Consider the following 13592-nt stretch of genomic DNA (forward strand, 5'->3'; position numbering starts at 1 on the left):
CTAGTGTAGAAGAAAGAAAATAGATGTTCTAGATGTTCTAGAACATCCCCCAATGGCTTAATTGCTTAAACGTTTATGGTGTTTTCATCCGTTTTCCATTGGTTTGTTAATGACTAAACGAATTCTCAGATGGGTACGAAGTCTCAAAAGACAATCTGATAATTTGTTTAAGCTTTTAGTAACATAAAAATACTAGCAAGACAGACGTTTGCTTGATAAATCAATTGCAAGTGTTCTTGTCTAACACTATGATAATTAAACGTTTAATATTTACATTAAATCCAATATCAGATGTCTCAAACTTACATCAATCAAATTCCCAGATCAAAGGAAGGCAAATCCAAAAAATCATCTAGGATTTTCGGTTTGTCACTGGACAAGTTTGATCTGGGTCTCAACTGTTTAGAGGCTTGTTCCTCCAATGCATCAAGATCAATCCCTTTATAAAACTCATCATCATCAAACTCATCCGCCTGCCACGTCATGTCCTTGTGCGCATCAACTTCCGGTTTTAAATAAATTTCCTTCTCTAAATTACAAACCGGAAGAGGCCCACTCGCACCTTGAGAAAAACTCAGCTTTCGCCTTTTGGTGTCGTCTGCGGGTCCACTGGTGCTGGGAATTACAACAATATCTGAAGATGACCTTTTGGTATTGTTATTAGTATTATTCAAATGGGCAGACAATGATGATGATGATGAATTCTCATTTGTATGAAGAGATGGATTTGTAGTCCCAGCTGCACTTTCATCATCATCGGTTGGAATCGTGTTGTCGGGACTAAAATCGACTATTGGTGATTGAGTGAGTAACGACCGTCTGCCATATAAACATATTAAAAACTACAAAACTTTTAATCCAAGAGTCAAGACTGTAGGACTAATACCAGTAAATAATAACCAAGTTTCATGGTTCATCACTCACGTTTCAGTTTTGTTTTAATGTTGGGAATTTTGTTTCTAAATTCAAAGTGCAACGTGCATTACCGGCTTAAAATGTTGCATGCCATTGTGTAAAAAAAAACCAGCAATACATGTTGCATATATCAGATTTTTAAAGGATAAAAATTAAAGAAACAATTTAAAAACTTGTATAAATATTTGTCAAGCCAAAAGGATTGATATCTAATACACTCATCAAAAATATTTCAATGTTCATATTTAACCATTTCATTAAATACAAATTACAACATGACCCTTACAAATTACAACATGACTCTTTATCATTACACTTTAAACTTCCGTGTAACATGTCGTAATACAAGTCTTAAGAGAAGGGTATAAAGGTCATATGCTTGGTTTGATTACTTCTTTGGCTAAATATGATATTATAACAAGTTTTGAAGAAGATATACGAAATTATCCCTAAACTAAACTTGAAAAAAATGTTCAGGCAAATGGAACAATTGTGAAACTTGGTCGGTAATACGGTTTAATGATATTGGCCCAGATAATAATGCAAATCATGTTGTTTAGACTGTAACATTTACAAAATTCAACTTAAATAAGTTTTTTAAATCCATCAGTTTTCTTTAAAAAAATAGCGTAACCATGATTAATGTCAAGTGACTGGATCAACTGTGAAGATAGAAAGGTTCTAGAAACAGACCTATAAATGGCCATCATGTCAACTTGACCCGTTTCCGCCTGCATGGCTGCTATTGTAGGATTAATTCTGTCATCTATGAAACTTCCACAATAGGAATCTTCCCCATCCTCAACTTCATCATCGGATGCTTCAGAAGACGCCCTGAGATTTTATCGAACAAAATTTCTGCTTTAATAATATTATTGATCACAAAAGGTGAAAATGACATTGCATAGAAATCAAAATGCCAAGTAGTGGAGGATTTAATATTATTGATTTAAACATGTGCACGTACTCGGCTTCATCATCGATAAAAACCCGGGCATCATCGTTTAACAGCTTCCTGCTACCTGGACAATGAAATAGCATTTAGTTAGTGCTAAATGAATCATGTAACAAACATATTGGGTGTTTGGATGTGCGTTTTGAAAGTGATTATATTCAACTGAAAATAAGAATTAGTTAACCAAACAATCATAATCAATGACATAATGACTTTTGCAGAGCTTGTAAACGAACCGAATAAATACGACCAGAGCATGTTCATGTTCGTTCATTTAACTTAAACCAAACAAACAATCGAACATAAACAAATAAAAGAACAGGATTTTCTTGTTCGTGTTCATTTATTAGAAAATGAACATGTGCGTGTTCGTAAGTTCGGTAATGTTTGATTGTTGACAATATAGTATATACGCGAATGAACATAGATGAACAAACATAACTGAGCTGAAATCAATTAAACGTAAACATGAAGAATGTGTTAGGCCTAAAAAGTTATTAAAACTAGACTAAACTGTAATGGGTCTAAACCTTTTAAATGAATATATTAACGAACGTAAGCGACCGAACTTAAACAAACAAAAGTAGGTAACATCAATTTACCTCTAGAAGCGCGACCCAATGGAGCACAAGATCTATCAGAAACTGATGAACGGCCTACAATTTCTTCTTTCCCACTTTTGATATCACAAAACTTTCTCAACCTTTTAAGCTTTTTCTTGGGTTGGCTAATTGACTTTTCACCAGAACTTAAAAGCCAATCTTTACTATAACTTTTGTTAGACAAATTTGTCACAGGTGTTTGCATTTCTCCCACAAGCTTGGAACCTGAAGCACACTTTTCTATAGAATTATTTGGTAAATTAATTTTTGAAATTCCTACTTCTTTATTAAGAGTGGTCTCGTTTACCGCCTCATCATTCTTACTTTGACCCAGATGTATGAATTTAGTATCATGATCTGGAGTTGTATAGCAATCTTTATCTTTATTTGATGTGCCTGCAAAATCTCAAATATGGAAACTTTCAAAAACTGTTAATATAAAAAATAACCATTAGTATAATAGCAATTAGAAGTGTCAAAACAGGTTATTTATTTTGAATAATCAAAAAGTTTAAACAGAATTACAAATTTTGACCTTTAAAAAAAGCCAATTTACGGTTCGTGTCCATTTTTTAGTTTCTTTGCAGGCGGTGTACTTTAAACATTTTTTTCCTACACGTTATGTCCTTTACGCTAACTGGGTTAGAAAAACTCAGTTAAATATGACATGTGCCAGACATGTGATGGGCATAATTGTAATTCTAATGTATCCTTAAATTTAAAAAAAGAAAAGAAAATATATATAATACATTCCCCTCCTTTCTCTCTTCTTTCTCTATACACCACCACCATCACCATAAATTCCGGCCACCATACCCCCACCCACCTCGTTGCAGATTCCATTCAACCCACCACCACCACCTCCTCCTCTCCATACCCCACCTACTCTCCTCCCTAATATCCAACCTCCCACTCCCCACCACTGCCGTCAATAACCCATCTCCAACCACCACCACCACCTCCTCTCCATCTCACAAACCGCCACCACACTTTCCGTTCACAAACGCAAACGATCCCTATCACCCGAACCCGACCCATCCTTTTCCAAAACCCGTATCCGAAAACCCAATTCACCTAACCCACCCACTGACCGACCGGCCGCCTCCACTGACCACCATCGCCTGTTACAATCTCCACCCGACCCCCACCACCATCAACATCGGCTGCATTTTCATCACAAACCCCAACTCCCAAATGCTCTTCAAAGACTGAAACCCTAGTGGCAACGGACCTTCTTCTCTTTCCTCGTAAACGATTGAACTCACGTTCTCACCGGTTACACCAAAGTGTGATTGTTTGGGTGACACCCTTGCCGCTGGTTGCCGGAAACCACATCGGACCAATCTGCTTCTCTGTCTCTCTCGATCTCGACATTTAAACCCCCCTCCCCCCGATTAGGGTTGAATGAAGATGAAAGGTGGATGGGATGGTGGTGGTGATGGACCCATCTGCTTCCCTGTTTCTCTCTCTCTCTCCCTCCATTATTTTTTCCATGATCTAATTGCTGGTTCGATATGGTTTTGAAGTGAGGTTATTAGATTTAAATATTTTCAAGATATCATTCTTTAGCCGGAAACACTTTAAACTAAAGAAATTGACGACGGGGTAGCCCAATCTTCGAACCCGAGGTGGGTGGGGGTATGGTGGCCGGAATTTATAGTGGCCGGAGTTTATGGGATGGTGGTGGCGTATAGAGAAAGAAGAGAGAAAGGAGGGGAATGTATTATATATATTTTCTTTTGTTTTTTTAAATTTAAGGATACATTAGAATTACAATTATGCCCATCACATGTCTGGCACATGTCATATTTAACTGAGTTTTTCTAATCCAGTTAGCGTAAAGGACATAACGTGTAGGAAAAAAATGTTTAAAGTACACCGCCTGCAAAGAAACTAAAAAAGGAAACGAACCGTAAATTGGCTTTTTTTTAAAGGACAAAATTTGTAATTCTGTTAAAAGTTTAAATAAAAGAGTGTTAGTAGTTGTGGTTCAACCCAACCTATGGTACTATGCACCAATTCATGATATTAGCAATCGATTATGAAAATCCACTAAAATCGAAACAAGCTTTTCGTTATTTGAAAATATAGCAAACATGTTACCTTTTTACCAACTAAGAGAACTGTTTTCTCTTTTATTTTTAATTTTTTTATTTTCCAGTAAATTATTTTACTTCGAAGAAAATTTAAAAGGAAAACAACACAAACAATACTTATTGTGATTACCAAAATAGGAAGAAAAAATTACAACGAAGTCACATAAAAAAGGTCAATTTTGTCTTTTTATGTGACTTTTTTAATTTATAACTATTTTTGTAATCATAATATGTGGTTTTTATCATCATCAATGTAAAAAAGTTAATGAAGAACAAAAAAATTCAACATACAAAAATGTTCTTTTAATTAGTAAAACGGTAAAATAGTTGCACCTTTTTCAAATAACCAGAAGTTCATTTCGATGTTAGTGAATTGGTGCTTGGTATCATGGGATGGGTTGGGTTGACCCACACCCACTAACACTCTCTTTCTGAAACTTTTGATTTCCAAATTAAACATCAATAAAAAGGGAAGTGTTGTTATTTTAAGGAAATTGTGTGTTGGATGGTAGAATCAGAATTTGAGACATAATGTGTTGCCAATTTTTGAAAAAAGGCCAAAACATATATAATTAAGAGAATATATATATATATATATATACTTACATTTATGTACCGGGGACTCTGGAACGACACCACTTAATAACAGATTAGTTAATCGAGGGCTGAGATCAACCGCTTCAACTGAATGAGAATCATCATCAACAACATTAGGAATCACCGTGCCAATAACTTCTGCTTTACAAATTTCCTCATCTAATTTGTCTTCATGCAAATCATGTAAAGATGTGACAATAACATCATTTTCATTTTCATCCAATGGTACCTCTGTATGCTCTTCACTTGAAGCTTTTAAGGGACTACAACTACTATGTGGAAATGAAATTTTAGTTGGAGAAAACGGTTTCAATGGGAAAACCGGTACAGACAGAATCAGAATATTATTATTTGAATCGACCATTGTAAACTCTGACCCAAACAAGAACGAATGGTGTTTTTCCTTGGTTTTTATTATGTCCATGAAAGATGATGTGTCGGTTTCTGGTTCTTTTCTTACCACGTCATCTTCTGCAACAATATCAGTTTCAACTTTAAAGCACTCTTCTGTAATCTCATCATCCTGACGTAAACACAAGCAACTATCTTATAATCTGCACAATATAATTATGATAATTATTTATAATAGTATAATACACATGTTATCTACATACCAAGACATTGAAAGATAATCCTTGCAAATGCTGCATTGAATCAATTAGCATTGTTGTTCTTGTTGAATGAGCAATTTTATACGCGCACGATGGATACGCTTGAAAATGTGGAAATGCCATAAGAGAAGGTTTCCAATTATCTTGTTTTGCAGGATCAAAATACTTTTCAAGAAGATCAGTCTCAACGTCTGTAAGTTTAATCTTATATTCAGGCATCAGAACTGCATCATCTTCTTTGACTTTCTTTCCACGTGGAACAAATTCTTCAATTGAAAACTTGACAAGCTTTTTTTCAGGTTTATAAACATGTGGTACCTGTGATAGTTTAATAAAGATCAAAGAACAAATTTGACCAGTAACTTTAAGTTTATATTGACATTTTCATACAAGAAATCTTACCATCCTTAAACTAGGGTGAAAACTGAAGCATTTTGGATTTGACATTTGTTTACTTACAGCTTTACCCTTGGCTTGCTTGCTCTTATAACCGCTTAACTCTGCACCTTCACAAGCTAACACCAGTTTGCTTGTTAAGAAAACACTTATATAGCTCAAATCACAAGAAAATATCGAGTAACGTGTCAAAAGGGTTAGATTTTTAGGTAAGAATCGTATTCCCACTTATGATTATTTTTTTATCTTAATAAAACATGTGCATATAATAGAAGGATATCAACTCGTCCTTCGCTCTTCCTACCGGTTCTCCCCATGCGTTGAATCATGCGTATAGGTGAAATATTAGCATCAAAACATATGACAAGATCAACTTCCATGATATCTAGACCTTCTTCTGCTATCGATGTTGCAACAATAACATTGTATCCACCAGCCCGAAATTTCTAATAACAATTTAGGATCAAACAAATATAAATTTACATAGAAAACATATGATAAAACAAAGGATGCATAAAAGTTTGAAAATATTACCTGTAAAACAGCCTGCTGAACTTTTTGCGATTGGCCCTTTGATGTTTTACCTAAAATTAAACATAAAATTCAGAGCATTCGCCACATGAATTAACAAAATATTATTGAAAAGTGAACTTCATGTAACAACTGAAAAAGAAGACTGACCTGAACTTTGACCAACAAATTCTGTAGCTTTAACATGTTCTCCAATGGTGGCTAATGATGACATTATGCCCCTATAAAAGTAAGCTTGATATTGCATTTTTCATGCTAAAGCATGTTTATTGCTAAAATTAAAATAAAGTAGAGCAAAAAATTACGTATCCTGACCTTACGCTCTCTCTAAAATGTGAGAAAATGATGACCCTAGACTTCTGAGGATCTTGTTTTTCTGCAAATATATATCAAATTATTCCTTTATGTTCATTACATAACAAACATTAAATTATAATAAAAGGCAAAAGCCGGGCTGTGAACACCATGAGACATACTGAAGTGTTCAATGAGTATTTCTAACATTTTTGAGAATTTTGGACTGTGAACACCATGAGACAAGTTTTGTTGCATTATAAGCTTTGCTTTGTGAATAGTTTCATTCCTACTGAAAAGGCGAGCAAAATGCCTGAAACTTGACGTATGTTAGCATGTTTTCATACAATTGCAAATCACTTTTAAGTAGAAGATAATAAGATGGACATAAGTACCCTTGCTTCAATTTTTCTTCAAGCATATCATATGCTGGCCGTATACCATGAGAAGAAAGCAGCTTCCTTATATGATATAATGTGATGAGAACTGTAAGACTCGCTTCTACTTCCGAGTATCTCATCGGGTCCAGATTTTGTGGCGGAAATTTATGAAAGTTTTCCTTTGACCTTAGAAAGTCAACTGGGCTGAGCTGTCAAATTAAGATAAGCGAGTCGAAATTTTTACTTATACTTAAATATAATTTGACCATATGGAAGATGTTGAATATGAAACTTTAAAAGCACAATACTTGGTTTTAAATATCTGCATTCACAGATTCAACTTTTGAGTATCTGATTATTTAGGGCAGATCATTAGTTATTTAGAGCAGATCATTAGTTTTGGATAACAAGTTCATACTAGTTGCAACAAAACAAAGGATAAAGGGCATAACAAAATTACTTATTCGCCTCTAAACCTAAGGTAATATACTTTTATTTTCATAAAAATGTCATTTTTGCCTTTTTGGTCATTTTATCTATTCATTTCTTAAACCTATTCCTACCCGGGGGAAAATTCTTACTGTTTGTGGGTCTCTTTTTGAAAGAATTCCAAAGTTATTAAGCTTTTTAACATGTACGTGAATTACATCCATCAGTAGCTTGTTTGCATCAGTAGCATCTTTTCCCATTTGAACCTACAACCATTGTAGCAACAATCTTGAATGCATTTGAAAAAGTAATTAAATATTTATATATATATATGTGTATAGGGTAAGGATCCTAAGAGAACCCTTTGCAAATTGAGAACTTTGAGAACCATTTTAGGCCACTAAAAACACCTTTTGAAAAAATATTTAAAAAAATCATTCAACAAAAAATAATAAAAATTTTAAAAAAGTAAAAAAACCAAAATTCTTATATTTCATTCCGGTTTCATTAAAAAAAATAATAAAAAAATAAAAAAAAACGTCGTAATATACACATATGTATAATTTTATATAATCTTTAGTTACGTAATATACACATATGTACAGTATCATTTATCTTAAATTATACACATGTGTACAAAAAAAACATGTAAATGTACATATATGTATATATTATACATATGTGTATATAATTTAGCTGACCCGAGTTTTTTTTATTTTTTTTATGAAACCGGGATGATAAAATAAGAATTTTGGTTTTTTTTACTTTTTTGATTTTTGTGTTTTTTTTAATTTTATGATTTTTTTTATTTTTGGGTTTTTTTGTGGTCCAAAATGATTCTCATAGTTCTCAATTTCAAAAAGGTTCTCTCATGATCCCGATCCTATATGTATATATATACAACATAATCGTTGTGATCATATTTGACTTGCTAACGAATTGCTAAAAAAACATATTTATGAAAATATTGGTTTGACAGTTTTGGCATGTACCTGTATGAGTTCGATCTTCCTAGTATGCACATAAGGAATCACATCAGTATCATTATCGCTTCGATACTCGAGGCGAGATATTTGCAAGTGGTTAATAACTTGCTGCACAGTTTTAAGGTTAGCTGTATAAAGTAACATAAGACGAATTATTAAAATATAATCCCTAAAAGATTAGTTTGAGGCTAATTTATAGCTAACTTACTTCCTGGTGTTGCAGTAAGAGCTAATATTCTGAAATGTGCTGAAACAGCCATCAACTGCGAGCAGACAAGAAAAACATAGCACCTCAAAATCAGTGATACATAGTTTATTACACGTGACAACAAGAGCGACTCAAACACATGGAGTAAATATATGGTTAATGTAAGAAACCAGCTTTAATTAACATGAACAGAGGTTGAAACAGATTAACAGATTAAAGACTCTTTAATAATTCTTCATAGGTAACTTACAATACAATTGCATATTTATAGGGAAAGTAAGACTAATCAACTTGCTAGACACTTGCAGATATCTTCTGCACATACCCAAGAAATTAAACAAGAAATCAAAAGTACCCTTGCTTTAATAACTTATCTCTATACTATTAATAATATATATGTATTATGATAGAACCCCAAATTTTAAACAAGAGATTAAAGGATAGTTGGTCCGATTCGAGATGGGCTATTCTCCAATTAATCCAATACGAGAAGGATTAGATCTCCATTACAAGGATTTTAACCAAGTAAATTGATAAACATAAACATCGATGATCCATTAACTAAAACACAAACATATAAATAGACCTAATTGTAGTATTTATTGAAGCGGTTACTTAGACCATTCGACTTCCTTTAGCTCTTCACCTTCCATGGACCCTTCACCTCCCTTGGATTCGAACGGGTTCGTATCAATACTCCCGGCCTGGAATATCGACTTGTTCTCAAGTCGGAAATTCGATAATAGTTGTGCCAACGATCATTCATTCAATTGTATCCGCACACGTTTCATAGACCGTGGCATATTATTGTCACTGCTGTTTGGATTCGATAGCTAAGCGATTAGTCATTCAGTTGTAGGTTTACCGACTCTCTGGACCCCACGACTGTTTAGAACTGAATGAAGTTGAAGATCGGTTTCCCAATCTTTGATAATCGGTAGGGAGGAGCTTATAAATGTTGTTGGGACTCTAACCCATGCGTGTTTCAACATGGCTACACAGAAAACCTAATGAATCCGAGACTGATCTCGGAATGATGTGATTAGGACTTGATAAACCTGGATGACAGTTTTCAAGACATCTATGGGGCTGAATTTGTGGAGTCCACATCCTTAACCTCAAAAATCAGTTCATGATGCTTTAGGTAGGCCTGAGTTTTTATAAGATTTTGGTTTGTTTCCAAATCTTCTCTGACCTTCAATAGAATACCACCTCCGATCTTCAATTGGACACCCTGCTCAGATAGATTTCTGTCATCACTAGGGTTGACTTCCTCTCTAACCGGATCTGGTATTTCTCAAGATTCCAAATTGGTATGCAACGGTTTCACAGGATCTCGAGCTTATTCCCAATCTTGAATCTTCAACTGAACACCAAAATCATGCTCCTTCCGATCTTCGTCAACAGTAGTGAGTAGTGTTGTCGTCAGGGGTTTCTTTGTTGACCAAATCTTGGTTGTTGCACAAAAGGGGTGTTCCAAACATCACAGATTTGATTTCTGCAACATCACCTTTCAATTGCGAGACTATGGCATCAAGCTTAGTGGCGATGACCGCCTATTGAGTGGCTATTTGATCAGATGTTATACTATTGCCATCGCTACCTTCCTTCTAGTTATTCCGGGTCTGTACCATCAAGTTTCCCGGCAATGGAACTAAATGATAGAACCCCAAAATTTAAGCAAGAAATTGAAGGATAGTTGGCCCGATTCGAGATGGGCTATTCTCCAATTAATCCAATTCAAGAAAAATGAGTAAATTGATAAACATAAACATCGATGATCCATTAACTAAAAAACAAACATATATATAGACCAAATTGTAGTAATTATTGAAGCGGTTACTTAGGCTATTCGACTTCCTTTAGCTCTTCATCTTCCTTGGACCCTGCAGCTCCCTTGGACTCGAACGGGGTCATATCATATTATCTAACATAAGTAAATGATACCTCTAACATATGATGTAAGATAAACTGTGTGATTTGTGTTATAGAATAATGATTGCAATCGAGTAGGGGTGTAAACAAGCCGAGCCGATCCCAGGCTTGTTAAGGCTCAAGTTCGACTCATTTTTACTTAGGAAGGTTCGAGCTCGACTTAGCTCGTTTATTATTTATTAATTATTTAAATATTATTATAATTATTTACAAAAGTACTTATAATTATATTTTTTATATATAATATATAGGGTTTGGATCCAATACAAATGAAATTAAAGTGCTAAACATGAGAATCAAGTAGAGTAATTATACATACAAGTAGAGTAATTATGTAATTATATCATAGAGTAATTATAATTACTCTATGATATAATTACATAATTACTCTACATGTATGTATAATTACTCTACTTGATTCTCATGTTTAGCACGTTAATTTCATTTGTACGTTAACCTTCCCCATAATATATATTACTTAATATTTTTTATGATAACTCATATCTGAAAATAGTTATTATGTAAATATAATAAATAACAATTATACTAATAAAAATCTCATTTAGACTTGCAAGCCAGCTCAAACTCGATATGTGAAGCTCAAGCTCAATCTCGTGCATTAAATGAGCTTCAACAAAAGCTCGAGCTCAACCCCGTGTATTATATGAGCTTCAATGAAAGCTCAAGCTCGGGCTCTTTTAAGCTCGGATCGATTCAAGTTTCTAACGAGCCGATCTCAAGTAGTTCATAAGCGGCTCAGCTCGTTTACACCCCTGCAATAGACTACTATGTATATATATGATACTTAGTTACACATAGGTATTATGTACAAGACAATAATGTACTGATTGCACAGTAAAATCCAGATACCTCACGAACAGCAACACAGTATGAATGGTTGCCAGATGCACGGTGAGCCTCGTCAATCACTAAACACACCAGCTGTTTTACTGGGCACGTTCCTGGATTGTACAATCTTCATAAGAAACTTAAAAAGAAAGAAGATTTCCATAACTCAGATTCAAAGACAATTAACCAAAACAAATTCATCTATAAGTTATATGGAGATTTTAGAAACTTGCCGGATTGTATATCTTTTTCAAGAACTTGTGGGGTCACATAGAATACTTGTTTATCTTTCCACAAGGAAGCTCTTTGTGAAGGGCTAGTCTGTCCCGTCAAATCAACTGCGTGTTTCTGAAATTATAAACTTATTATTAAAGCAAAAGAAAAAAAAGAAAAAAAATAAATAGCTTCTGACTTGTTTAATATCCACAATATTATGACATGCTTCTATTTGTTGCATAACAAGTGGCCTTGAAGGAGCAGCAAATACAATCTTTCCTGCAATTACAAGACGAAATGAAAACATTGAATTTAAAAAAAAAAGAGAGAGAGAGAGAGAGGGAGATGAAATAACAAGAAATGACCTTTAGGAAACCATGTGTAGTAATTATACATGACAACAGCAGCAATAAGGGTTTTTCCGAGTCCTGTAGGCAAGGAGACGAGTGTGTTTTCAAATAAAGCAGTCTTGGTGATGGAAACCTGATAATCCCGAACAGGGGGGTGTTCTGCAATAACATAAAAGTATTAGAAGGCAGGCAGGCAGGCAAGAAGCCCTAAATTAATAAATACATACCTGGGTATATCCAGGTTTTCGCAGCCTCCGGGTCAATACTTTGATCAAAACCATCCTCATCCTCCTCGTCATTGGTGGTGGGTTTGGATACCACGAATCTATCAAGTGTCGACTGACGATAACAAGAAGAAGTTGAGGTTGAAGTTGGTTTAGTGGATAATAATAATTTAGCGGTGGATGGTGTTTCCTCATTATTACAATTACAAGCAGCGTCAATTAGGGCAACAGCTTCAACCCAATCAAATCCCTGAAACACCAAATTCCATCACAAATTTATTCAAAATTATATAATTATAAAGAAATTATGCATGGCTTACGTCGTCGTCATCGCCGTTGATCATCGCCATTAACAAAAGCAATTGGAGAAACTCTTTCCTTTTTTTTATTTTTTTTAGAGGGAGGGGGGAAGAAAATGAAAATGAAAATGAAAATGAAATTAAGCGCCAAAAAGCCAAGCTCTTCTTTCTTTCATGGTATGCCAAATTGCCTAGTTATTGTCAAATCGTCTGTTTTCTTTTAATAAAATGTCAAATCATCTCAAAATTATATAAAGGATGTGTTTTTGGTTGTAAATGGAAGATAAAGGGGGTGTTTGGGATTACTTATTTTCACTAACTTATAACTTATAAATTTATTGAAAAGTGATAAGGTGTTTGGGATTACTTATATTGTGAGAGGAAAAGTTCTATAAGTTACAATATTTAACTTATTAACTTAATGAAAAGTTATAAGGAGGCAAAATAAGGAATCCCAAACACCCGCAAAATGTGTGTTAAAAGGGTGTATGAATAACAAAAATGGGTGTGTGAATAACTATTGTCTTATATAAATCATAAATTTGCAAACCCTATTAATCATTTTAATCTCACTCTTTCTATCGAATTACCACCTCGACCGCCCTTGTCGATCGCCTATTACATTTTTCCATTAAGTTTTATTTTTTTGATTCTCTAATAGTCGATTCTCATATTATTCATTATTTCCATTGTTAATTCATTTTCTTTGTCGTTTTTTT

At 34.2% G+C, this 13592-nt stretch overlaps 1 protein-coding gene across 1 annotated transcript; it reads right to left on the minus strand.

Moving 5' to 3' along the window:
• Nucleotides 1-311: 311 nt before the first annotated feature.
• On the minus strand, nt 312-12924 carry LOC143567239 (DEAD-box ATP-dependent RNA helicase FANCM-like). Its single transcript, XM_077053704.1, has 22 exons — nt 12895-12924; nt 12578-12824; nt 12366-12509; nt 12197-12279; nt 12018-12132; nt 11806-11897; nt 9001-9055; nt 8799-8920; nt 7959-8072; nt 7393-7586; nt 7180-7310; nt 7019-7079; nt 6854-6924; nt 6707-6756; nt 6453-6618; nt 6179-6300; nt 5780-6094; nt 5175-5688; nt 2473-2868; nt 1883-1937; nt 1609-1749; nt 312-819 (listed from the first exon to the last, which is right to left on the minus strand). The coding sequence occupies exons 1-22, from the start codon at nt 12922-12924 to the stop codon at nt 312-314; spliced, it is 3726 nt and encodes a 1241-aa protein (XP_076909819.1).
• Nucleotides 12925-13592: the final 668 nt, after the last annotated feature.

Source organism: Bidens hawaiensis, unplaced genomic scaffold (assembly GCF_021521415.1).
Source record: "Bidens hawaiensis isolate Kalapana, Puna unplaced genomic scaffold, B.hawaiensis_p1.1 tig00023255_1, whole genome shotgun sequence".
NCBI lineage: Eukaryota > Viridiplantae > Streptophyta > Magnoliopsida > Asterales > Asteraceae > Bidens > Bidens hawaiensis.

Coding starts and splice junctions, on each gene's coding strand:
- LOC143567239 (XM_077053704.1), bottom strand. CDS start 12,924: ATGGCGATGATCAACGGCGATGACGACGAC. Junction 7,587..7,958: donor CAAAAAGAGACCCACAAACA/GTAAGAATTTTC, acceptor TTAATTTGACAG/CTCAGCCCAGTTGACTTTCT. Junction 1,938..2,472: donor ATTGGGTCGCGCTTCTAGAG/GTAAATTGATGT, acceptor TTCATTGTCCAG/GTAGCAGGAAGCTGTTAAAC.